This window comes from Pipistrellus hanaki (genome assembly GCF_964339955.1).
Source record: "Pipistrellus hanaki genome assembly, chromosome: 7".
NCBI lineage: Eukaryota > Metazoa > Chordata > Mammalia > Chiroptera > Vespertilionidae > Pipistrellus > Pipistrellus hanaki.
The window spans coordinates 15224479-15252181 of record NC_140509.1 but is presented as its reverse complement, the minus strand read 5'-3'; the positions used below and the strand labels follow the sequence as shown (position 1 = coordinate 15252181).

General features: G+C 40.6%; 1 protein-coding gene across 1 annotated transcript; it reads right to left on the bottom strand.

The window, feature by feature from the left end:
* Positions 1-2090: 2090 nt before the first annotated feature.
* Positions 2091-27464, bottom strand: MEP1A (meprin A subunit alpha; the record flags this gene model as incomplete). Its single annotated transcript, XM_084890870.1, has 14 exons — positions 2091-2901; positions 5671-5971; positions 6493-6666; positions 7801-8268; positions 9647-9862; positions 12585-12734; positions 13771-13992; positions 17056-17231; positions 19890-20007; positions 22918-22993; positions 23475-23515; positions 27139-27189; positions 27289-27313; positions 27396-27464. 14 exons carry the CDS (start codon positions 27462-27464, stop codon positions 2745-2747), a joined length of 2244 nt encoding a protein of 747 aa, XP_084746996.1. The 3' UTR covers positions 2091-2744.
* Positions 27465-27703: the final 239 nt, after the last annotated feature.

The window sequence follows — 27703 nt, the reverse complement described above, 5'->3', positions numbered from 1 at the left end:
ATTCAAAGGTCCAAGGTTCTATTCTGGTCAAGGGCATGTACCTTGGCTGAGGGCACATCCCCAATAGAAAGTGTTCAGGAGGCAGCTGATTGATGTTTCTCTCCCATCAACGTGTTTAACTCTCTCTCCTTCTCCCTTCCTCTCTGTAAAAAAATCAATAAAATATATTTAAAAAAATAAAAAAATAAACTCAGTCACTACTCAGAATCACAATACATACACCCTCCACCTTCTTGCGTTTAATTCATGGTTAGGTGTCTTTGAATGGAACCCTGAAGATACACGACATCCTAAATCATAATTTTACTAAGGCTTGAGTTTAACTCTGTCCATTATGAAGCCAGAAGTCATTTAACAAATGAGTGAGCCTGGGTAACTTCCCGGTGTCTGCATCTCAATTTGGCTTTGGTAATCTTAAGGAACATACATTTTTTTCTTAAAGGAATCTCATTATTTCCCTTGCCAATGAGTCAACTAGGTGCTACAGCAGTAGAGTCAGCTGTTATTGGAAACAGAACCACAGATCAAACTAGTTTAAGCAAGGATGGACATTTATTAGCTCATGTACCTAGAAAAGATACTAAATTGGCACATCTTTGGGTAGATTTGGATGCAGGAGTTCATTGTTCTCCAGTTCTCCCTCTCCCTTTTGAGGCTCTGCCAACCTCTCTGAGTTTATTTCATTTCATGACAGATCTTTGAGGGAAGAAATCTATGAGGCCTTTTAGATTAAGATCGAAAAGGAAGAACAGCTGCTTTCTTCCCCATCTGCCTGTGTTCCATGACGGTGTAAGGCATCGTGACTGATTGAGTCTGAGTCACGTGCTGACCTTGCGGAAACCATCATATCAGTGAGGAGTATGTTTTCTGTGAGCTACAAAGATGCAAAATAACAGAGGCTTAAACTGCAAGTTCATTACTTTAGCACATAAGTGTATGGATAAGCAGTCCAAGACTGGTATGGTAGACTTGGCTCCATAGAGTTCTCAGGGACCCAGTCATTTATTTTTGTTCTGCTTTTCCCAGGGTCACCTCTCAGCCCCACAAGGCAGTTCCCACTCTGAACATCCTGTCCCTTTATCAGCCATCAGAACAGAAGAAGGAACTAAAGGTGTATGACCAAGGCTTCTTAAAGAAAGCTTTCAAAAGCTGTCATTCAACATTTCTGCTCTCATTCTATTGGCCAGAACTTGGTCACACAGCCCCACCTACCTGCCAGGGAAGGGGAGAGTGTAAACCATATTCTCGGTGACCATTTGACCTGCTGGGATTTGAAGATTCTATTGTGAAGATTGGATAGAGAGAGAGTGGATATTGGTGACCATTTTTGCCTGGGGCTGATAATTTGAATGTCTTACTTGACTCTCACTCTCTCCTATCTTCCTCATAATCCCACTTTCCTACTCTCTTTTATTCTCTTGACCAGATAGAAATCTTTAAATGTTACTAATGATTTCCACAAGCTGTTGAGTCACACATGAGTCAAAGTCTAGGCCCTGAGGGAAGCTGTGACCCACATGAGGCCATGTCCAATCTATTTCTGTATTTCAGGACCAGAGTTTGGCAAATGTGAAAGATGAGAGAGATAAGTCTTGTCTTCACTATCTTGATAAGATGGCTCATCTTTAATCTCATGTCTTACACATTCACTTGTATACACACACACACACACACACACACACACACACATTTTTTGGGCTTTCCAACCCATGTTAAATCTTTCCATCATTTTTTCCCCACGTCAGTACTCATTAGAGGGGACCAACATTCCACTCTACTATTTCCCATCCCATTTACTAAGGTTTGGGATAGTTCGCTAAACAGTACTCATAACTATATATATAACACCAAGTGACCTGATCTATCTGGGAACTTTCTAGACTATTATCTTCTTAGTCACCATGGAAAGGAAGTATTCTAAAAAGACTTCTTTAAATTTTTTTTCTACTTGGTACTTTCTGTTTGTTAATTTAATAATCTTATACATGAATAACATATAAAATATACTTTAAAATTTAAAAGGATCTGAGAAAGGGTTTTGGGTCATCTCTCCCCCATCCACTCCACACACAAACACACAATGCCAAACAAAGAGAAGGAACTGACCAAATATTTATTGAATTTGTTAAAACCTGTTCTTAGATTCAGAGGAGGAAAGCAAGTGCATTGGGGCCCTGATGCTGGGAGGACTCTTTATTTGAAATCCTTTAGCACAAGAGGCCTTGAAAGAGTAATAATCCTGTTGTGTCCAGTGAAAAGTATGTATTTGAACATTTGATTCTGATGCAAACGAGGTACAAATTTTATTGTAGGTATTTCATCTACAGAATAAATGAGAGTTCATATATCTTAGTTATTCATTTATCCACATTCACTGAAGGCCCACAATGGGCTAGGCCATCTCGCTTCCAGGCATTGGCACTGGCATGATATGAGGGTCTGCCTGCATGGAGCTTACAATCTATGGGAAAGACAATCAATTAAACAAGTGATTTACAAAGAAGTGTAGTGAGTGCTGCCACAGACACAGTAGATACATTCAGAGCACATCGCAGGGTAACAGAATCATGTGAGGGTTGGGGACAGAAAAACCATATCCGTCACACGGGGGGCTGGAGGTCTTGGTCCTCAGAGGCCTGTTCAAAACAAGGCTGACAAAACCCACCCCAAACAGCGTTCAGCACACGAGCAGAGGTGTGAGTAGAGGAGGAGCTTCTTCGGTCTGGCTGATGTCAGCAGGCAGGTCACTGCCTCGACTTTTTGGGAAACATGAAGAAGATGGTGAAGGTCAAGAAGATCATACCGGCGGTGCCTCCGATGATCAGGCCCAGGATGCTGCCGTGCACCTGCATGGCCTGACAGCGCTCTCCCGTGTAGAAGAAGGCATGATCGGAGACACACCTGGGAACAGGACACAGGGGTTCATGTGGAAGCCACCAGAGCCCCCGCACCCCCCAGTGACAAGTGCCAGCTCATCAGAAATGGAGGTGAGGGCTTACTGAGCGGTTCCACGGGCCCCATTCGAAGGGCTTTGTGTGCGCCAATGCACTGTAACAGCCCTTGGTTATAATCAGGCCATTCTCATCAACCTCATTTATAGAAAGGTTAAATAACTTGCTCAAGGTCATGAGGTCAGTGTTTCACACATGAAGTCTCATCCCAGAGGTTGGTCTCCAGACTCAGGATTCAGCCTGCACATGCAAAATTCAGGAGGAAGGCTTGGGGTACTTAAAGAATATGTTGCCTGACTCTGACTCAGACTATAAGCTACAGGGTGAATTCTCCAGATAGAGTCTCAGTGCATTAATGTTGGACCCTGTAAATTTCTAGAAAATATCCGCCAAAGTGTTACTGTAAGGTGAGATGTCTAGCACATAGTAGGCACATAATGGCTATGCCATCCTTGATGTTCTTTAAAAAAAATGTTATTTGTTATAAAGATCAACTAATCTCAGAACCACGCTGTTAAGGGCAGTGTTTCATCTCTTCCATGAGAACAGTCCCAGCCTTTGTGTCAAATGACATTCCCATCACAAAGTCTCCCCCCAGAGCAAAGTGGCAGGATAGAAGTTAAGGCCTCCTTTATTCGTCCTGGAATTGGCCTCTTAAAAATCAGTGAATAATAGCAAGTTTTCTCTGGCCCATTTCCCTCCAAATATAGCTGATTGCCTTAGAGGAGCTTTCTCCACAAAAACTCCAAGCCACAGGCTTGAGAGAGAGGAATAATTTGGCTGATAAAAGGTTGACACACAAGTGGAAACCCTTGACTTCCTAACTCTGAGAAGCATGAAGCCCACCAGGCACATATTGAAATCTGGTATCCAAGGACCTATCAGCAAAGAGGTGCCATGCCACCCCGTGGCCTTGGAAACCCCAAGAAACAAGGTGGGCATTCTCCAATGAAACCCTGGCACTTTGGAAAAGTGATTGACTCCAGGGCTAAGGCAGGGCAAGTAAAAGATGAGCCCGGGACTTCCTGTGATGCCAGGAAGTAACATCAAGTTCCTGAAAGAATGAGCTTGTGTGGGAGAGGGCATAGGAGCCATTCTGGAAGAGCTCCCCAAGGCCAAAGCTGGAACAATGTGAGCAACAAGATAAGTGCTGGCATATTAAAGTGTAGCTCAGAGAATAAAATTAATATTTTTGAATCCTTAGGGATATAAGTAAATAATTGTAGAAATAAATGAATAAGGAGGAGAAGGGAGTTATTCTTCATAGAAGAATTTCACTTCATTAATGCAGACAGAAAATAGAAAATCACCATTAAAATATTAGAATGGCGATTCTTCCAGCAGGATCCACCAATGGATTCTGAAATTAGTGGGTGAGAATTTGAGGAGAAGCAGGATGTCAGCATGGTCTCCAAGTGTCTTCTCCCAAGGCATCCATCTACTACAGAGTGAGGAATGCTAAGAAGCCTGGTGGACATCCGTTTGGCAGGTGAGCAAGGTTAGCATCACCAGTAGCAACACATATTAACACCAGGTACCACTCACATGACACTGAGTGTATCTCATTTTTGCTCTTCTTGCCCAAAATGTACAACCTCAATATAATCATGAGAAAGTAACAGATAAGCTCAAATTGAGGAACAGTGTAAAATAACTGACCCCCACTCCTCAAAAATATCAAGATAATGAAAGGCAAAGAAAGACTGAGGACTTGTGCCAGATTAAAGGAGGTGAAGGAGACATGAAAGTCACATGTAATGTGGGATCCTGAATTGGATCCTGAAGAGAAAGAGGACATTAGTGGGAAAACTGGAAAATCAGAGTAAGACCTTTAGTTTAGTTAATCATATTGGTCATAGTATTTAGTTTTATTCTTTTTCGTTTATTTCCTGGCTATACTCATTGTTCCACGGTTATATAAGATAAGATGTTAACATTAGGGTATAGGGAACTATGGACTATTTTTGCAATGTATTTGTAAGTCTAAAATTATTTCAAAATAAATGCCAAAAATAAAAGAAGCAATTGGCAATCATAAAGAACTAAGAAGAAATGTAAATATTTTGAGCCAAGCAGAACAGTTCCTACATCTGCTACTATTCTGTCAACTGAAACTGATACTTCTGGCATCAATAAATCCTTTCATGAAATAATTTAATGCAAATAACAAACATCACAAAAAGAACTATTAAATAGAGCAAACGGTGCAAACAGGCAGACCTGGAGGCAAGACCAGCTGCAGTATTTACCGTCTGGGTGTTGTTAAACAAATCACTTAATCTCTCTAAGCTTTCACTTCGTTATGCACTACCTGGAGATGACAGGGCCGGTGTGTCGCAGTCTGACTTTAGATGATGCATGTATACTGCTCAGGAGAGCATATGACACACAACAAGCAGTCCATTGATGTCAGGTACCCTTACTACTATTAGTAAAAAACTACAATAATAGTACAGCAGAACTCATAGACAATAAAAATAATAATGAGAATTAATAACGAATAAGAACATTGGCAGTCAGGGGAGTTGGGAGCTTGGTCCTGAGTCCCGCTGTGGCAGCACCCACAGATTCAGGCACAGCACCGAGTCAAGGACAGTTACGCCCAGTTGACCACCTGATGGAGTCCTTGTCCTAACCCACGAACAGGGCCTTTTACCAGGTTAAGCACAAGGTTCCCCTCTGCGGACCCACCACCCGCCTCCCCAGCCACAAAGCCTACCTGCAGCTCGCCATGCCCTTCACGTTCACACAGATGCCCTCATTTTGGCAAGGGTTCGGGTCACATGGGTCTCTGAAGTACGGTGGCCAGTTGTGATCCTCCAAGGGGCCCGTGCTCTCCGCTGACCGCTTCTTTCGCCTGGGCTGCCCGTTGCCATGGCTGCCGGGGAAGATCGTCTCTAAGGAGTCCTGCGCTGAGTCTTCTTTTGAGGCCTGCTGCTCCTGGCCTTGGAGAACAAGGCCTTGGGGCGTCAGCCTTGTATTTTTAGGTGAGACTTCAGTCTTGTTGAGATGGGTGATGTCTAAAGAGGGAGAAGGATGGTTTATATCTGACCACACTCGTCAGCACTCCTGGACAAAGTTCCCTGGGTGGCCTCTATCCCTTGTGGACATCATCTTTAGTGACATGAAACATGGCTTTGAACCCAGCTGACTCTCCTAATGCTACTTATTTTTATTTTCAAAGTAGTCCAATCACATTTTTATTTAACTTGAAGAGGAACTATAAAGTTAGCCTGGATAGGCTGACCTAAACTAAACTGAAGTCAGCGAGAACTGTCATATTTGATAAATTCTCACAAAAGATAAACCCTAAAATTCTAGTTTCTCCCGAGGCCAGGTAAACTGCTTCTCTACCCTTTCCCCCTTATAATTCCGAGTTTTGCAATAGAGTAACATGTAGTTCTCTCAGCACACATCTCTTTCATTTTTACCTAGTCCTAAAAAAATAAAAATAAAAAAATCCCACCCTCCATGAGATGCTTAACAACCAGTTAACACCCAGAGGACAGGGTTATTCGTCCAGAAAGATTAGCACAAGTACCTTCAAAATCCACAAACATGATAAGGTCGTCATTTTTAAGGTAACTCCTCCTCTTCAGCATGCCGTGGGAGATGAGTGCGCCCCAGCCCCAGTCAATGCTTCTGTAACAATTACAGTTCTCATCATAAGTTCCCACGATGGTTGGTCTGTCCCAGATGACTGAGTCGTTTATTGCTGCAAAATTATAGGTATCACAAAATCACATTGAGAAGGCTAACCCCCATTTTGTAAAACTACTGTTTGGAATTCTCTGCTATTTTTTTTTTTTTTTTTAGATGCCTCTTATTCTAATAAATAAATAAATAAATAAATAAATAAATAAATAAATAAATAAATAAATAACTTTGCTTTCTATCTTGAATAATGAGGAAGATAAACTTAGTTGTCTGACCTTGTAGGCCAGAGACTAGATATGCCCATACTCTCAAAGCCATGCCAGGTGTATTTTTCTTAATTGGATAGAACTGTGTTGTTTTCAAGGCCAGCAGCGAGATAACCACTAAGCACACATAGGGCTGGCTCTTGAATAAAAAGGGAAGTTCTGCTAGTAGCTTTGCTTAGAATTTGAATTCATTTTCTCTAAGCCCACCGGTGAATAAAGTGTGACTTCAAACTCTGAGCATTGCTTGATTTATTCTGGTTCTCTGTAACAACATGACCTCTTCATACTTCACTTTCCAAAATGACTTTAATGAGTAATGTGGAGCTTTGCTACTAATCAGAAAAAAATTCATCAAAGCAAAATCAGTTTATTTACTCTTTCTAGGAGAATTAAAACTCAGAATTGGAAGGGGGGAAGGGCAGAGAAGCACAGCTCTGAATGGTCAATTGTCTACTATTGAGTGGCTTCCTCAGTGAATTGGGAGGAGCAGCTATAGCCTCTTGCTCTTAAGGCTTAAACACTCTTCATTTGAAAAAAACACACAGTTTGCTTATGTATATATTGGTGCAAGTTTGTTTCATGAGTATACTGATGATCAGTGCATTGGTCCTGAGCATCTGATACATGATTAATAGTATCTGTCTTCTCATTTAGACTGAGCTCCACAAAGCAGGAACTGGCTGATTTGCTTTTTATTCCTAGGACTTAGCCTAGAGTTTGGCACATCGCAAGCCCTTAGTTGATGGGTGAATTCAGAAAAGAGGAAGACAAAATGACGTTGACAATTTTAATTTAATACTCCAACATGACTATGTTATTTATATGCCCCAAAAGGAATTGTGAGAGGAATGTTAATCTCTGATACACAGATGAGAATCACATTTGTTGTCCCTTCAGGTTGAGGGGCAGCTCCTAGAACCACTTACCTGGAGATGTATGGGACTTAGAGGTTGTAAACACCATACTTGAGGACATTCTATTCCTGGCATCGGGATTCTGGTCCAGGATTGTCATGATCACCTGTCTGTTTTCCACCGGCCACTCCAGGATAGCATCATTCTCTCCACTGCACAGGTGGAAAGCAAGTCCTAAGTAGTCAGATCTCGTGGAGTTCATTCTACCATGAGGGTATAAGGTCAGCCCAAAACAATATCCCTCTGAATTGTAGAATCGAGGGCTCTGGATCTTGCTCCCTTTTTCCGTGTTCTGAAGGACTTGGGAGAAGTTATGTACTGTCCAAACTCCTGTGGGGCACGGAGTTTCTGTTAGGGTGATGTCATCCAGGTAAATTCCCCCATTCGAGTTCTGGGGGTCACCTTTTATGCCCTGGAAAAGGTAGCGAAATTTCTTCTCCTCTCTGAGTGTCACATGGGCTATTTTCCAGTTTGGGTTACCTGAGGACAGAGAATAAGATGGGTGAGAACTGTGGCCAGCACTTGCTGAGCACCAATTACGACCCTGGTACTATGCCAATTACTTTATATGAATTATCTTATTGAAACCTCACAACAACCCTATGAGATAGATACTGTTATGAACTGGCTAAGGATCTTTTCCAAAATTACATCTCTGGAAAGGGAAAGTAGCTGTACAAAGACACACTGTGCTTTATTTAAAAATTCATATTCAAATCTTAATCACAAAATTATTTTCCATTACCATTCAGTTTCACAGATTCTGGGTTCCCCCCTGGGTTTGATGGTATAAACACCCACCCCCACCCAACCTCCTAATATTAGCACTGAATATCCAAGTATTAGGCTGAGCCTTATACAAGAATCATTTTGTAATCCAAAATTCTCATAATGGCAATTTCACATGGCCCCACCTGTAAATTGATGCCAGAGAGATATATGGAAAGCTCTAAAGAAGATGATAACTTGCAGGGTTAGCTGGATCTCCTGTATGCAAAACTGACTCACTTGCTAACACCCAGTTTCTCCCCCGCCCCCCACTTCTTTCTCATAGTACATGTAATTCCACAAAGTAGGGAAGCTATTCTCTTTTTAAAAAGAATTACCACTATCCAGATACCCACATTCTAGTAAAATTGGGTCTACTTCTTTTTTCTGAGCTTGAACTTGAAGTGATAACTTTGAACAAAGACCTGAGGTAAGAAGTGAGAAGGCTGTTCTAGAAAATGGGGTCCTGGCCCAGCAGCATAAGAAGCCAGAGAAGAGTTTGAGGGTCTAGGGAGAGGAAACTGCCAGGGTAGAACAATTCAGAATTCTCCAAAGTTCTGTCCCTGCTTTCACATTGTGCCCAGGGTGTACCCTAGCATTGGGATTAAAGAGAAGTCAAATGCTACATTACAAGTGGAAATCAAGTTGCTAAAATGAATTCATACAGGTGAGTGCTACAGCAGTTTAACCTATTACCTTCCAATCCCCATCTCTGAATCACAAAATTTCTCTGCCCAGGCTTTCCCCAATGTTCTAGTGAAAATTGGATTTATATACTCTGATTGGCTTCTTATAGAGTTTATTTAAGTTTCACCTAACCCCTCATTGCTGCATATAATTTCTGAGTGCTTAAAACATGTATTGTGTGGTGCAAATATACCAGACACTGGACTAAACATTAGGGGGGGGGGCGGGTATGGAGGAAAAATGAAGAAGAAGAAGAGAAAGAGAAGGAAAAAGAAAAGGAGGAGGAGAAATGAGAGAGGGGAGGAATAGTGAAAACGGAGGGTGGAAGGAAAGGGAAAGGAAAAAAGAATTAGAATCCCAGATTGTAAGCCAGATCAGTCCTTGCATGACTGTTTCCAGATACCTTGAAAGGTCTCCATCTTGACCAGCTTGCGAACGTTGCCTGTGCCATCATCTCTCCTGACCCAGATGGTGAGTTTGTCTGAAGGGCTTCCAGTCATCTTATAGAAAAACTGCAGGCACTGCTGCTTCCTCTTTGGGTAAAGAATCCGAGACTCCAGCAAGGCTGCCTCTTCTGCCCACCCTGAGCTGGTGTTGAAGAACATGAAGTAGCCAGCACCTGTGGAGAAAGCACCCAACATCTCATCTCTGGCTGCCCATACCTCAGGGCGCCCTGGACCCCACCAAGTGAAATAGTGAGCAACAGCCAACACAAGCTATAACTCTGCTGGAGAAAATAAAAAGAAGGTTGTTTGTCAGTATATATATTCTATTTGTCTCCATGAACAGACTCACAGGCTAAACAGCAGCTCTGCACAGCTTCTTTTGATTGACTTTATTCCCAAGTTGGTGAAACATAGACTTCTGACTTAAGAAAATATGGGCTTTAAGCAAAGTTTGATAGAATTTAATGTCTGTGAGGGGAACTTTATTCCCCACACAAATAGGAGGCAAAGAGCTGGCCTCCTAATTGTATAAGAAACGGTGGGATTCAAAGGTATAGCGATTGGAATTTAAATATTCACATTGTTAAGGGTTCAGTTTCACCTGTGTCTAGCCCAACGACTGGGTGTTTGCTGCAGTAAAGAATCATCCTTACTGTGTCATAAAAGGGGAATTCAAAGCATATTATGAACTATTAAGTATGTCTCCTGTATATAAAGAAACCTTTGCAAGAACACTGAAAAAAATGGGAGAGTGTCTATATTTATGCCAAAACTGGGGTTGGCCCAGGTCAAATATCCCAAAATTCTCTCCCCAAAAGTGAAAATGTTATTTTAAAAAGTAGCACTTTTCAAAGTAAGGCTCAACGAACAATTCTTGCATATAAAGAAGTAATTTAAACTGTACTCCAGAATTCAACCTCTTACCAAATGCTCCACTCAAAACATCCCACAAAGTACAAATGAAGAAAACATCTAGAACAGGTTTTGGCATTGTGATAGTAGGGTTCCCTGCTTTATCCTGCCTCCTACATGAGGTGTGAGCCTTTCAGGTGGTCATTTGGATGGGTAGTGAGCATGGATGTTTAAATAAGATTTCCACCTGGCTTAAAAATTTCATGATGGCTTTAATATTACACCAGGAAAAAATATGTTTTCTCGTGTATTCTCAATACTAGAACTTAACCTGAGGCCTCTGAATTATGTATGAATTACTGAAGGTTCCTTGTTTAGGAATTCTGCTCAGATGTATAGAAATGTGAGGTAAAAGTCCAGTAACTGGGAGTCAGGAGGCCTGAATTCTTGCTCTAGCTCTGCCACTAATAGGGATTCATTCACATGTCTGGGTTTTAAATGGGATATGGCTTCTATCTTTCAAGTTATTTGAGTCCATGCATCTATCTGAACAATGCCAGTGCTCACCGGCAGAGGGAACATGGTCCCATGAGGTGCTTCCTGTGGAAGAAGCAGAATAGCTGGTCAAGTTAACCTGATAAAGCTTTCCTATATACTTCTGGGGTGTGATCCTTTCCTTTCCTATTAAGATGCCAAAACATTCTCTCAGCAGGTTCTTCTCACATGAAGATCACCTTTTTGTTTATCTGGAAATTGTATATTAGCCCAGCAGCTAGCCCACAGAAGAGATTCGATTAGAATCCATGAAGGAAATTTAATGAGAATTTTAGGCTTCGATAACCCTTCGGATACTTGAGATTATATGTTTAACAATCTGATGTGGACAAAAGACTTTGGCCATTTGCCAAGGCCAGAGGAAATGTAGCAATGGCTTACAACCTCTGGCTTTCTCCCTAGTAGCCTGGAATCTGGATGACAACCTAGGTTCCTTTTGTGAAGCAAATCTAACCAACTCATGCACAAGCATGGACTAAGGGACTTTATAATAGTCCGGCCTTTATAAAGTGATTATGACCTATAACCCCACCTGCTTCCAAACAGGGTTGAGATTATTTCAATGATGAGCATTTAATAAAAGGATGCTAGAATAGGAAAATGCATATATATATATATATATATATATATATATATATATATATATATATATAGAAACCCTGGAGAGAAAGGAAATGTAGAGAAAAACAGGAGGGGAAGCTGCTGGTCTGCAGCTGGGGGTTCTGTATCATAGTCTTCTTCCATCCGTACTGTGAAATATCAACATGTTGATGGTCCAGAGAGCTCACAAAAATAAAGACTTAAAAAATGAGTCCCTGTGGTCACAATTTACAAGTAGTAGAGCCAGATTTCACACCAAGGTCTGTCTGACATTATAGATTTTTCACACACAAACCATATATAGAAACTATCTGAAGCTGTGCTATCCAATTTGGCAGCTACCAAATGTATGGTGGCTATTTAGCACTTGAATTGTAGCCAGTCCAAACTGAGATAAGGGTAAGGGAAATACCAAGTATCAAGTATAAAAAAACGTGAGGTTGGTCAGCAATCATTTTTATATTAAATCCACTTGGAAATGTTAATATTTTAGACATTAAGTAAAATGTATTATTAAAGAGACTTTCTCCTGTATTTTTGTTTTTGTTTTGTTTTTTTTTGTGACTATGAAAAAAATTTACATTATATATGTAGCTCACATTACAGTCCTATTGGTGGGCACTGCTCTAGGGACACTGCTCTTAAATACAAAGTCATGTCTTATCAACCACATCAGTTTTGTCATCACTTAAATGCATCTTCCTTTTGCACGCCCAGAACCTCGGTGGTGCTTTTTATTAAATTAATAATAAAGAGAAGTGTTCTTTTTCTATGTTTAGTATTCCAGGTTTGATAACTAACATTCCAACTGAGGCAAAACTTGCTGGCTGCTATTACCAATTGAACCTGATGAACCAACCCAGGTGGTCACTTTCTGCCTTCACCCACCTGTGCACTGTCCTACCAAGGTGTGATCCACTTGTCCAGGCCGAGTGCTGTCCTCATGGTCCCAGTCGGCATCATCTCTGGTACCCTGAATCATCCCACAGATGTTTGCTTTTTCAAAAGCACAGTGGTCCAAAAGGGTGTGAGTTGTGGCTGCAAATGACATTTTTGTCACCTGGTTAAAAATAAAGGCACCTCATTCCAAGTACCTAATGCCTTAGGTTTCTAAGTCCTCACTGTTCAGATCTAGCAGGATCATGAGGCTTGCATTTTCTTGACTTTTCTCAGATGCAAATCCTACTGTCCCCCATCAGAACTTAGAACTTGCCAATACACATGCAGTCGTACCCACCACCCAGAATCACAGTTAAATAATAAAAAGGCCTCTCATTGTGCAAAAACCAAACCTGACTCCTTGAGATCAAGATGGAGGTACCTACAATACTGGACTTTGTACTTGGTATATCCTCTCTATATATGTGTGGCAGAGAATGAAAGAATGTGTCTCCAAAAACGAGTGCAGTCATTTAAAAAAAAATATTCCAAATCCAAGCATTGGATTACTCTAGGAACAACTACCCTGGAAAAATAGTTTTACAGGATACAAAATACTTTCAAAGATACAAAATACTTTCAATACTGTCTTGAACATTACATAATGATGCACCCTTCAGAAAGAAGCTAAAGAAGCTGGACAATCACAGCTTCTTAAATTGCCCCAATACTTTCATTTTATAAAACACAACCACATAAATGATTTTCACAACCATCTTGTGATATAGGTGTTAAAATTTTCCCACTCTAGAGATGGGAAAAATGTAGTTTGTCCATTTTATCCTATATAATAAAAGCCTAATATGCAAATTGACTAAATGGCAGAATGACCAGCCAAACGACCGGTCGCTATGGTGTGCACTGATCACCAGGGGGCAGATGCTCAATGCAGATACTGCCCCCAGCCCACAAGCTCCAAATTATCCAAGGCGGGCACCAGTGGGGTCCAAGGGTGACCTGCCAGTCACCCTTGATTGCCAGCCAGGACTAGGGACCTTACCCATGCACGAATTTCATGCACAGAGCCTCTAGTTTAGCTAGATCATAAAAGAAGACTAGAGAAAAATATATAGGAAACCTGCCAGGTGGGGAATCTCTGTTGGGGGTCATTGACCTCAGCCCCAAAGGTACTCACTGCAATTGTACATTCGGTTGAGCCTCTCCAAATCGATGGCACTGAAATCCAGGCGCTGCCCAATGATGGAGTTAAACTCAGGGATCTTGGCTGTGATGGTAGGAACACTTTCATTCTTGTTAAATGAGAAAGGTGCATAGTGCATCAGAGACTCATAATCATAGGGTGTGTTGAGGTCTGTGATTAAGCTGTCATCATAGGTGTTAAAGTTGTGCTCATAATCTGCCAATGAGAGAATCCACAGGTCCTGTTTGGTCATATCATTTTCCCATCCTACCCACTTTGACTAAATACTCAACCAAAGACAAAGAAAGAAAGGGGAAATAGTGTGTGTGTGTGTGTGTGTGTGTGTGTGTGTGTGTGTAAAATACCTACTATCAATTATTAATAGCTGATAACCATATCCTATATAATAAAAGCATAATATGCTAAGTCAACCACTTGACTAGTTGCTATTATGCACACTGACTTCCAGGGGCATATGCACCAACCAGTAGGTTAGCTTGCTGCTGAGATCTAGCCCATCGGGATTGGGCAAGACGCCCCAATGGCCCCGATCGCCAACCCACCCATGCACAAATTTATGCATCACACCTCAAGTACTATATAATAATAATATGTAAAATTATATTAATGATTATTAAATACATAATTAAAATCCACACATGATTATAAATTATTAAATATATGTATATATTTAAATCAAAGGTTCTTTTTATAAACTAATGTGTATTTATATGCATAAGGTTTTAAGAAAGAGAAGATAAGCTCTGGCCAGTGTTTTCCAGTGGTTAGTGTCAGACCTCATATGGAAGGATCGATTCCTGGTCTATGGCACATACCTGGGCTGCAGGTTCAATCCCAGCTTAATCAAAAAGTGGGCAAAGAAGTCAAAAGATATATGTAAAGATGTTCAACCTAACTGGCAATTACGGAAATGCAAATCAAAACTACAATCAGATACCACCTTATGTCTGTTAGAGTGGCCATTATTAACAAAGCAATAACAAGTGTTGGAGAGGTTGTGGAAAAAGGGAACCCTCATTCACCGCTGGTGGGAATATAGACTGGTACAACCACTATAGAAAGCAGTCTGGCGATTCCTCAAAAAATTAACAATAGAGCTACCATAGAACCTAGCAAACCCTCTCCTGGGTATATATCAAAAAAACTCTAAATCATGTATTTGCAAAGATATATTCACCCCTATGTTCATTTCAGCATTATTCATGTTGGCCAAGACATAGAAACAACCAAACAACACTGGAGAAGGGGAAAGAGAGATAGAGGACTGGATAAAGAAGATGTGGTACACAACCACAATGGAATACTTAGCCATAGAAAGAATGAAATAGCTGAAACCGGTTTGGCTCAGTAGATAAAGAGTTGGCCTGCGGACTGAAAGGTCTCGGGTTCCATTCTGGTCAAGGGCATGTACCTTGGTTGGGGGAACATCCCCAGTGGGGGGGGGTGCAGGAGGCAGCTGATCGATGTTTCTGGCTCTCTACCCCTCTCTCTTCCTCTCTGTAAAAAATCAATAAGATATATATATTTTTTTAAAAGAATGAAATAGTACCATTTGCAACAACATGGATAGACCTTGAGAACAATATGCTAACTAAAATAAGTCAGAAAAAGTTAAGAACTATATGATTTCACTCATTTGTGGGATATAAAACTTAAACTCATAAACACAAATAGATTGCCAAAGGGAAGTATGTAAGAAGGAAGGGAGTTCCCATATAAGGTGACAGGAGAAGGTTTGATTTTGGGTGATGAGCACATGATGCAATATACAGATCTTGTAATATAGAAACCTATATATATTCATGCTGACTAATGTCACCCCAAACAATTTAATGAATATTTTTAAAAGTTGTTTCCAATACATTAAAGTTTTATTAATCTGTCATTTTCGAAAATAATGTTTTCCCACTCCCTGAACTAATTCCTAATTTAAAAATTGGTGATTTTGGAAACACAGTATTGACTCTTTTTCCCAAGCACATTGGGAGAGCATTTGATAAATTGTGGTTTAGTAAACTCAAAACCACTCTACTCAGTTGTCTCAAACAATTAAGGAAGGTAGTGTCCAAGGAAGTCTAACAAAATTAAAGAGCATTGAAACTGTTAGAATAACATAACTGGGTAATAATATTGAAGCAAAAACAGTATTGTACAGGGTATAGATAGTATGGGCTAGGGGCAAAGGCAAAGAAGAGTGATTCTTATAAAGGAAAAGGAAAAGACCAGTAAATTTTGATTAACCAGAACTCAGACTACTAGCCAGAATTAATGGGATTGGAGGTGCAATTTCAAAAAAAAAAAAAAAAAAAGGTATTCATTTTTGTTGTTGTTTTGCATTATTTTTAGACACATATTATTGATTTGTAAAGCAGCAAAAATAAAAAATTATTGAGTATGTCTTAGGGTCATCATGTTCAACTAAATCTTATGGAGGCTCCTAGAACTTTATGAGATTTCCTATCCAGAAAAATAACCCTGATATCCTCAAAGACCAAATTTACTTTACTCCCTAAAACAGGAAAATAACATTTTAGATAGATCAGCACAGTCCATAGGATAGGTCAGCACATCATGCCTGATTTTATATATATATATATATATATATATATATATATATATATATATATATATATATATATATATATATATATATTGATTTTAGAGAGGAAAGGAGAGGGAGAGATAAATGGAAACATCAAGGATGAGAGATGAGAGATAATCATTGATTGTCTGCCTCTTGCACGCTGTCCACTGGGGATAGAGCCCACAACCCAGGCATGTGCTCTGAGCAGGAATTAAATCTTGACCTTCTGGTTCATAGGTTGAAGTTCAATCACTGAGCCATACCAGCTGCTCATGCCCTCTTCTTTTTCTCCTTCTTCTTCTTCTTCTTCTTTTTTTTTTTTTTTTTTTTTTTTAAGATTTTTAAATTGACTTTTAGAGAGAAAGAGAGAAAAACATTGATGCCAGAGCTGAACATTGATTGGCTGCCTCCTGCTGATCCCACCAGGGATCAAGCCAGCAACCCCAACATGTGACTTGACTAGGAATCTAATAGGCAACCTTTCAGTTCATGGGACAATGCCCAGCCAACTGAGCTACACTGGCCAGGAAGTGCCCTCTTTATATTTTGTGTTCCCACTGCAGAATCTGAAGCACCTGCCCACAAATTTGGCCTGGGTATCTCAGGATTGCTTTCAGCAAGTGATAAAGACAATGATAGCACATCCCACCCATCCACCTTGGGTTCATACACACCTGGAATAATTTCATCCCACCAGATTTTCACATAATCATCCCGGTCAGTCCTTGACTGCTCATGGTAAAATCCCAAAGCATGGAGGATCTCATGTTCGATAATGGCCTTATAGTCACACCCCCGCCCAATGGAAAGGTTCTGTCCTACGTGGTGATCACCAACCTCAGACCAGCACCTTTAAAGAAAAGATGAGAATTTTCTTTTAGATAATGCTTAAATGGCTACAATTCATAGGATTTCAGAACACAAATTAGAAAGAAGTTACGTTTGATTTTTAAAAGAAATTATCAATAGTGTTCTCATACTGTTGGTGAGAACAATGGTAAGAGATGTTGATGGTTCAATGATAAGAGACTGGTTAAATAAGAAACATTTCCTGGAGGGATGTTATGCAATGGTCCATTATAAAAGGGCCCAATTAATCTTAACAATGCATCAGGCAGAAAGAAGCAAAAATGGCATTCTTCCTCACCTCCACAAACCCGTAAGGTATTCCAAAGAATAATATTATAGCTTTCATAATGAAATATTGTCTCTGAGTGATGACTGTGGTTGACTTTAATTTTCTCCTTTATCCTATATAATAAAAAGCTAATATGCAAATCCACCTAACAACAGAATAACTGGTCGCTATGAGGTGCACTGACCACGAGAGGGCAGAGGCTCAATGCAGGAGCTGCCCCTTGGTGGTCAGTGTGCTCCCACAGAGGGAGCACCCCTCAGCCAGAAGCTGGGCTCACAGCTGGAGAGTGCAGCAGTGGTGGCAGGAGCCTCTCCCGCCTTGTGGCAGCACTAAGGAACAGTGAGCTGAGCAGTAAAGAGCAGTGAGCAGGCGAGTGATAAGGAGTGAGGAGTCCCAGACTGCGGGAAGGCGCAAGTCTGGCTGAGTGGAACCCCCTACCCCCGTGCACAATTTTTGTGCACCAGGCCTCTAGTATTCTAATGAATTTCCAAATTTTCTATAATGAGCAGGAATTTATGATCACAAAAGAGAGCCTCATTACTGGCAACGTAACTAGGCTTTGGTTGCCAAGGGACAAGATGAAGACGTCAAAACCAGAGAACTTCTAAAATCTGTGCTCTTGGCAAGGTCTGATGCATACTTTAAACCTTTTCCCTTCTCACAGGAAGAAACTATCTGGGTAAGTATTGTTATTTCTATTTCTATGACCCACAATGCCTCAAACAATAAACTCCATGTCCAGAAACAAATTTGCTCTCCTATGCCTTCTGCAGTTCTACTGTTCATACCCCCAATCTTAGTGAATCAGGTTACCACCCGCCAGTCATCCAAGTCAAAAACCTTGATCATCCTTGATTCTTCTCTCTTCACATCAGCTAATCACTAGGCTCTGATAAGTGCACCTCTTTACCTATTTCTGAAATCCATTTTCTCTTCTTTATTTCAAACTGCCCTTATTTAGTGTAGGTCCCTTTCATTTATTCCCTGGAGGATTGGGGCATCCTTTAATTGATGTCCTGCCACCAGTCTTGCCCCACTTCAATTTTTTATCCACTGTTGCTGGAACAATCTTTCTTAATTGGAAAATTGAACACATAATATGATCAGGCACCTGCTTATGTTCCTGGCTCATCATTCATCATTTGGCCCTTTACAGACACAGCTTCAGACATTCTGAACTTACTGAGTTCTCCAGGTAAGCCAGATTTCTAGTCATGCTTGCTTTCCTCTTTCTCTCTACCCTTCCTTCATTTCCTTCTTCCTCTCTCCCTTCTCTCTCACTCTTACTCTCTTCCCACATGCTTTGTCCTCCCCACTCCTCTGTCTCTATGCCCTTCCTTCTTTGTCTCTCTAACACTCAGCCTAGCTCTCCCTGAGGTGTTACATTTCACTATGTTACATTAGCTATATAGCTCTCCCTGAGGTGTTACATTCTGCTTAAGTGCCCCTATAGCCCATGGCACTCACCACAGCATATTAGAACCATTTACCTGTTGTGACTCCACCATCCCCACCTGCAACTGCAAACTTTGTGAAGCCTGAGACTGTCTCATACTTCTTTGTACCTTCAGACTAGCAGACTTCCTGGTACATAATAAGGGCTCATATCTATTTTTTAAAGTTAAAGCATGAGCTAAGAAAACAACCACTCAAGTATGTATGTTACTTAACTTGTATCTAAGTAGTCATCAGAATTTTACTGTTTTTAACTGCTGATTTTGTAGACTTTTTTCGTAAGAGGCAAAATCATGTGCTAATTTCCTTCTTCATCTCTGTTATCCACCCATGATTATTAACAAAAACCCCACCATCAGAATAAGACAACCAAATCCAGGCGGCACCTAAAGGCAATGATGGGAACTGCAGCATGTACTACTGGTAGTACCACCTTGATGGGCTTGAAGACACAAACACAGAGTCACAGCACATGGCAGCTTTGCTTCCCATGTTGGTTGACATAAACACTCCTGAAGAAAGTGTTTACACCATTTATTTCTTCTTATAAACATGTAAGAAGAGCAAATTTATATCTAGAATTTTTCAACAGAGCACCATCATTTAAAATAGTACTATAACAAGGGTATAATTTATACTTTAATAAACTTGACTTCAAAAAAAATAATGTCATTTAAAACATGACCTAAGATAATAATTAAGATACATCTCCCTTAGGCCCAGAGGTATTCAAACAGCTCATTTCCTACATAATATGTTAAAAATGCTATTTAATTAAAAAATTCACAAGTTTTAAAGATTTGAATTTGCTTTAGTTTCTTACCAATTTCTTCTTTTCGCCTTTGAGAGAGAGATCTCACTTTTATAAACCAGAATATGCATGATTTTCACACTCTGTAAAATTTTCATACTAACCCATCAAACTGCTGAAAGATGATATATGAGCTCTCCCCTTCATAGGGCTTGAAGTCCACGCAGGACCTGAGGCGGAACATTTCAAAGGCATAGAGAATGGCTCCTTTAGCATTCAGCTCTGCAGAAATCAGTAAAAATATCAGTAAGCATTACTGAGATCTTAGATGATGTACACAATAGCATTTAGAGAAAATCATGCCACCACATGAAATCCACAGATGTCCATCATAGATTGTTGAGGTGGCAAATAGATGCCCTGAAAACTGAAACTGAAAAATCAGTTAGGGACATATCAAGCACATACTTTAAACACATTATAATGCAAATATAACTACAAAATAAGAATACATGTATGTATGTGTATGTGGCTAAACCAGAAAAATCCCCACTTTCCTTTCCCCATTCCAGCAGAGATTCTGGGTTCATTGCCTCAGGAGAGTTCCATGGCAGAGCAGAAAACAGAAGTGACTGGAAGCCATGTGTGTCCTCTCTGTCTGGATGAATCAAGCTTCTTGGAAAGAAACAAAGAATGGTGTTCCTTTCCCCAATCTAAAAAACCATCCCTTTCTCTGGAGGAAGAAAGCAGAGTGTGGAGAGGTTTGTGGGTTCAGAAAGCATAAGTACATATTGTACTTCCCTGCAAAACCCCTGAGGAAATGGCAAATTGAGACAGGCAGCCCTGCAGGCAGCCTTAAAAATGATTGCTGTAACCCAAGTTTGGAACCAAACTTTGGTTCCCAACTTGGGTTACAGCAATCATTTCCAAGGTCAAGTCTACTAAATCATTTCTACAGGTCAAGTCTACTAAACCTGACCAGGCAAGAACAATAGGCGCCTGCCAGTAATTTGTGTGGATCAATAGCCAAAGATCAAATGCCTTTCCTTTTACCTAACTTAAATAGTTGCAACGTATTCTTACAAAGAAATATTACTGAGTAATAAAAAAGAATTAATTACTGATGTACATTATATGGAAAAACTTTAAAAACATGCTAAACAAAAGAAGCAAATACAATAGATGACCAGCTATGTTATTCCATTTATCTATAGATCAGTTGTAAATCAGGTAAACTAATCTATAGGAATGGCAGTTATCTCTTGGGGGTGTGAGGATGGGATTGGCTGGAAATGAGCACACAGAATTTTCTGGAGATATGGACGTGTGGGTTACATAAGCTTAATGTATTTTTCAAGTCATTGACTAGTACACTGATTTGTGTATTTCAAGCCATGTAAATTTAATGAAGGGACCGTGTACAAATATTGAACTCTGAGTAGCATGTTCACTTTTCCCAATGGTAAAGGTGATTCTCCTGTGGTGCTGTTTGAGAACTACCTCTGTACCCTTACTGCTGCTATTGTATTTCAGGCTACCTGTCTTCAGTCTTGCTCTCCAGTAAACGGTCACCTACCTTGCAGCCAAAGAGTCCTTGCTACTCAAGTTGTGGCCAACAGACCAAGAGCATCAGCTCACCAGCGGAGTGTTAGACATGCAGAATCCCGGGCCCCAGCTGTCCCCGCTCTACATTTTAACCAGCTCCTCAGGAAACCCTAACTCTAAAGTCTGAGAAACACTAATACTCAGAGGCATCGTGAAGGGCATATATCACGTGAAGGCAGCAGTGCCTGGCACGTAATTGAGATTCAATAAGTAGGTCTATGTTTTGATGGGAGGAGGGTAGCCAAGGTATGATAAGAAAATTGTCATGGGAGGAAAAAATCCTTTAAAGTTGCAGTTTCTTTTTTTCCTTTCCTTTCCTTCCTTCCTTCCTTCCTTCCTTCCTTCCTTCCTTCCTTCCTTCCTTCCTTCCTTCCTTCCTTCCTCCCTCCCTCCCTCCCTCCCTCCCTCCCTCCCTTCCTTCCTTCCTTCCTTCTTTTTTTTCCCCCCCTAAAGTTGCTGTTTCTTAAATCACGTTCCAATAAATACAAATGCTCCAAGATTTTGCAAGTGTGCTGGCAAACCCTGGGGAAAAATAACTCAGCTCACTTTTCCATAAAATAACTGAGAACAACAGTCTTTTATATCTAGCTCCTCTCCAGAAAAGCGGTGGAGGCAGCCCTGGTGATAGTGGTGGAAAACTCAGAAACATAGTAACATTTCCTGAGAGTGGAGGGGGCCTGGCAGCCCATTAGGGCTGAGCAAGCTTGTCCTGGCTTGCCCTCTCTCTGAACTCCCTCCACCTACCCCATGGGCCTCAGGGCATTGCATCACCTCGGTGCTCAGATATCAGTCAGCTGCCTGAGGTCAGCCAGTGTCCACATGTGGCTTCTAATACTTGCTTATTTCCACCACGTATTATTTTCAACAATGAATAAAATATAACTTAGTCTTTTATCTTAAGAGAGAAAAAAGAATACCATGTACTAATACTGAGGAATAGGGACTTCAGTTGTGGAATACAGACTTTTCTGCTTCAAAAATGTGGCATGTGTGTCTTGCAATAAAAAGTGACGATCAATATGCTGAAAATAGTATTCTTATTCCATATTTAGATTCACCTGAGCAAACTATTTTTTTTAATTTCTTTATTGATTAAGGTATCATATTTGTCCTCAACCACCCATTCCAATCCTCCAACCCTCCCCACTCATGCCCCCACCCCCTTATTGTCCTTGACCACTGGTTAAGCTCATATGTATGCACACAAGTCCTTTGGTTGATCTCTCCCTTTTATCCCCACCCTTTCTTTGAGGTGCAGCAGTCTGTTATTTAAAGTGCAAGTTTTTATTGCCGTGATGGCAAATTGCATTTCATTGTGTTGTCTTTCCTGGTGGTGCTTCTGGTATTACTAACATGTTAATGTTTCCTGCCTTTTAAAAATCATTTTGGTGCTCTGTATCTTGGCCTCACATTACATCGATGCATTATCATGCCTCTCATCCCAGGAGATAAGAATTGGCAGGCTTAGGAAGCCTCTTACACAGGGCTGCTTTCCTCCATCTGATGTGGAGGAACAGGAGGAGATGGGGAGTAAGGGGGAGAGAAAAGGCAGGCCCGGAGCTCCTAATAAAGAACAGTTAGTATTACCCAGATTGTCCGCCAAGATGTAAGGAATGGGGAACTTCCACCTGGTGCTGGGGTCTCTCAGACCATTTCTGGAGTTCTGTGAAATAGCAAGGTACAGGGTCACTGGGAAGTCTCATCCTCTGGTCCCCTCTTCCACCAAACCCTCACACCGCAAATCATTTGTCACACAAGTCAACAATTTAGTAGCATTTGTCTTCTGATTATAAACGTGATAGTTCATTACAGACAATTTGGAAAAGTCAGAGAAATGATTAATAACAAAATAAAGGTTCTCCCCAAACTGAAATAGATGCTTTAAATGTATCGGTGCATGTTCTTCTCTCTCATTCTTCACTTACTAGGATAATTGATGGGCTAAAGCAAGTTCAATAATTACAGACTCTTTGGTGATATTTGCTATTTTTTAAATCTGTTTTTGTCACCACTGACCACAGTGTAAGTGCTTATGGATATTAATTACAGATTAGATTATTTCCGTCCCAGGGCTCGCAGAGCAGAGGTGGCACCCATCACAGCCAGTTCCGAGGGACATTGTTGTGTCATGGGCAGGTACTCACCTTTAAGAGGATGTCCCCTTGAAAGAGGTCCAACCCTGCAGCTAGAGGTGGATTGAAAAAAAAAAGAAAGAAATATTTGAATGAGCTTTACTAAAAGGCATCACTTATCATACAATCCATCTTTTCCATTGTAAATCTGTAATTATTCACCTTTATGTGGTGAAAGTCTTTCTGAAAGAATGCAAAAATTCCCTCTAATGGAGCATATGTATATAGCCAATGGGTATCATATATTCTTAATCCTCTGTTTTCATTTTTGAGACAAGAAACTTTGTCCAAGAATTTTAAAATGACAGATGAGTTGGAAGACAACTTTTTGATGATTGACTCCACACTTCTCACACTTCCGTGGATGAAATGGATTCCTGAGACAGGAAGGGATGTGCAAGGTGTTCAGCACTGACTGAGCTTTAATACTCCTGACTTCCCACCCAGGGCCCCTTCCCTTAGTATGCCATCCTTCTTCTGATCCTAGGTAAGTGGGTTGATTTTGTTCTTTCCCATGAAAAGACAATGGTACCCTCCAACACAAGCAACTAACGCTGTCACTGCACCATTCCTTTTCTCATTTCCCTACAATTTCTTAACCTCCATAACCTAACTTATGAATATGGTAGCAGCGAAGCTAACAACAGGTAGCATTGACACCACTGCTCCACCAGCAGTAGGACTCACATTTTCTATTGCCCTTTTAGTAGGGGTACTGTGTGCTGGTCTAGCCATACTCTTTTTAAGGTTTGTCATGAAGAACAGTATGCATTTCCTGACATCTGGCCTGGATGGAGGAAGGTTAGGGGAGTCGTATGAATGGAGACCAACTCCAGTGGTTGGTCAGCATAGATGGGTTGAGGAGGGTGAAAGAGTGTGGCAAGAGGAACACTTTGCAAAGAAGTACATATCCATTGAGAGCCAGCCTCCATCAATTCAGTAGCCAATTTGTTCATCGTAGCACATACTTATTACGTACCTAGTATATCCCAAGTATTGTTCTAGGTTCTATGGGGATAGCAGAGAAGAAAGCAAAATCCTCGGGGAGATGGCATTCTTGTTTGGGGATAAAGAGAGACAAACAAAAATGTAGAGTATGGCAGATGGTGAAAAGGGAAATAGGAAAAAACATAAGAAGGAGTAAGGGGAGAAAGAGTGCTGAAGTAGGGGAGTTGATATTTTATAAAGAGTGCTCAGGAGGTGGCATTTAAGCAGAAATCTGATGGAGTGGGGAGTGAAGGAAGAGTACTTAAGGTAAAGGCAGGAAAGCCTTGATGTCTTAGAACAGTGCTTTCCAAATGCCAGGGTTGCTGACTCCCACCCCTAGGGTTTGCTGATCAATAAGTCTGGGGTAAGGCCTGAGAATTTTCATTCATAAAAAGTTCCCTGTGACTCTGATGCTACTGATTGGATGACCACACACTGAGAACCACTCTTGTAGAGAAATAGCTATAAGGTTAGGAAGATTGAAGAGCTCAAGTAAGTAAGGCAGCTAAGGAGGGGGTGTGTATTAAGTTATGGGTGAGAAAGCTGGCCAGAGTCAGGTCATCTCAAGCTTTACTCTGCCTAGGGATCATCTGGGATCTGCCAAAATGGAGATGCTGATTCTATAGGTCTGGGGTAGAGCCCAAGATACAGCATTTCTAAGAAAGCTTTTAGGTGGTACAGGTAGTATTGGCTTGTGAACCACACTTTGAGAATCAAGACTCCAGAATCTTTATTTTGTGTTGGATGGGATATCGCCAACGCTAGTCAGTGCCGGAAGATTGAAAGATTGAAATCTTGTGATTGGAAGACTGGATGGGAGAAGCGGCATGGCCTGGTTGGCACTGAGAGCTTTGTCACCTGGTGGAGAACAGCCAGGATGGGAGGAGGGCACAAAGGGAAGAGCAGTGAGGAGGCCACGGCAAAGACCAGGCCAAAGATGAGATTGCTTAGACCAGGATGGGAAAAGAAAAAAGTGCTAAACAGTCACAATTTGTGACATGATTTGATGATAGATCTAACAGCCTTTGCTGACAGGTAGTGTGTAAGGTGTGAGAGAAAGACAAGCGTTAGGGAAACTCTGAGATCAGAGCCTGAACATCTAGAAGGAGGAAAATGCATTAAGTGGTCATGGGCAACAGGGGTGTGGGGGCATACGTGGGGAGGGGGTTGGGGAAGGATGAGGGGGATGAGGACAATTATATGATAACATAATCAATAAAGAAATTAAAAAAAAGAAAATGCATTAAGTGAAATGAAAAAGATTGAGAGAAGATCTTGGGGTAAAAAAAAAAAGTTATATTAGCATATGGGGCGTGGAAAGAAGATTGTAAAAAGGTGACAAATTTCTCTATGTGATTTTCCCCAACATTTTTGGTTTCTGGCTATGTGGCAAACTCAATCAATCTTGATAGCATTTGGAATGACTTAAAAAAAGGACACACGTGGGAAAATTTCTTCTTGGGACCATAGTTCAGAGGTGGTTGTGGAGATGAAGAGTAAGAAGCAGCTCTAAGTAAAACAAGTATTTTTTACTAGTTAAAGAAGGATGAGATTAGGAAGCTCTAATTCTAAGTTCAACCTGTTTTAAAGTAGAGCAGATCCTCTCAATCACTACACCTTGACTACCTGACCTAAGGAGAGGTCATCTGTTGCCTGACTCAAGTCTGAGGACCCACTCACCCACTGACCTCACTAAACTATTTCTACCCCCGCCACCCCCCAACACACACACACACACACCCGTTGTCATTCTCAAGCTTTACCAATTAAATATCAACTAGCCTGCCTTTTTTGTAAATGGGACAACGTCAGAGCAATTTAACCACCAGGTATTTTAATTTTGTGGTTTTGAGATAGCACTGAGCTATGAGTCAGAAGACCTGGAAGTGATCCACATCACTTGCATTGTGACCTTGGGCAAGTCACCCCAACCCCAAGGAGCTGCTGTCCCTTCCTGCAAGATGAAAATAGCACTTTATTCCACTACAGGATCTGACAAGTAAATGTGCAATTAGGTACAAAAGCTCTTGTAAACTATAGTTGTATATGACCATGAGACCTCTATTTCCTACCAGTCCTAAACAAAAAACACCCAGAATGTAGAGGCTTCTCCTAAATTTTAGAAGCAGGACAAAAAAAGAAAAAAGAGAGATGATAACTCAGCTTCTCTCTCTCCTCTTAGTAACAATAAGACATAAATTTCTTCAAGAAATACGTTTGTGGACAAGATGTTGAAATAGAAACACCTTTGTACTTTTCTCGAAGTCCTAAGTAAACAGTTGTTAGTGAATATGATGGCCCATGAAGGGCTGGGTTTTTCTTCCTGCTAAATATAACCATGTGTATACTCCTTATATTTTTCTTTAGCAAGCAGAATAATCATCTATTTTTCTTTCCCATTTTTCAAAATGGAAATTGGCAAAGTGACATAGTTATAAACAATTATCCTGTTACGTATTTGTAGATTCACTAAACACATACTATGTCTCCTAGAAAATTTGATCTTACCATCATTCTCTTTCCATATTTCCATTTTACAGAAACTCTGCAAATTCTAACAATGTACCAATAAGTAATTCTCCCCCCAAAATTACCCAATAATGTATTATGAAGGTAATAGCTTTTCAGTAATTATACTACAGGATTTGAAATTATTTCAAGGCATTAATAATATGGAAATTGAACCCACCTAAGTTGATTTCTGAAATATCCTTCTGTTCACTAAACTCTGCATCATGTACTGTTAAAAAAAAAAAGTGGGAGAAAAATTGTTACTAGTCTTGCTGAACAAAAGAGAGAAAGTCAGAAACATTCTCTATGCATTTCAGTTGGGCCTTACCATTTCCTTTAGAATGATGCTTAATCTGAAAGAAAATATACAGAAAGTGGATGACAAATACTAGAGTTGATATCTCTAAATATTCAGAAGAGCAGAATTTGACTTACCGATACAGCTGCTATGTGAACAAAAAACAAGATGAAAAAGAGAATGCAAGTGGCCCTAGTCCACACCATTGTTGCAAGTGAACAAATGTTAGCAAAGACACCTTGTGATAAATGCCTCTTGGACCTTGCCCTGGCTGTCATATTGGAAACTTTGACCCTTTCATATGCACTACAGTGCTAAAAAAGTAGTCAATGAAAATGTCATTGACACTTTGGAGGGCAGATACTAAGTTCAACATAAAGGTTCAAGCTTCAGAGACCAGGGAGAAGTTTGAAAAAATTAATAGTGAGATGAGCATATAAACACC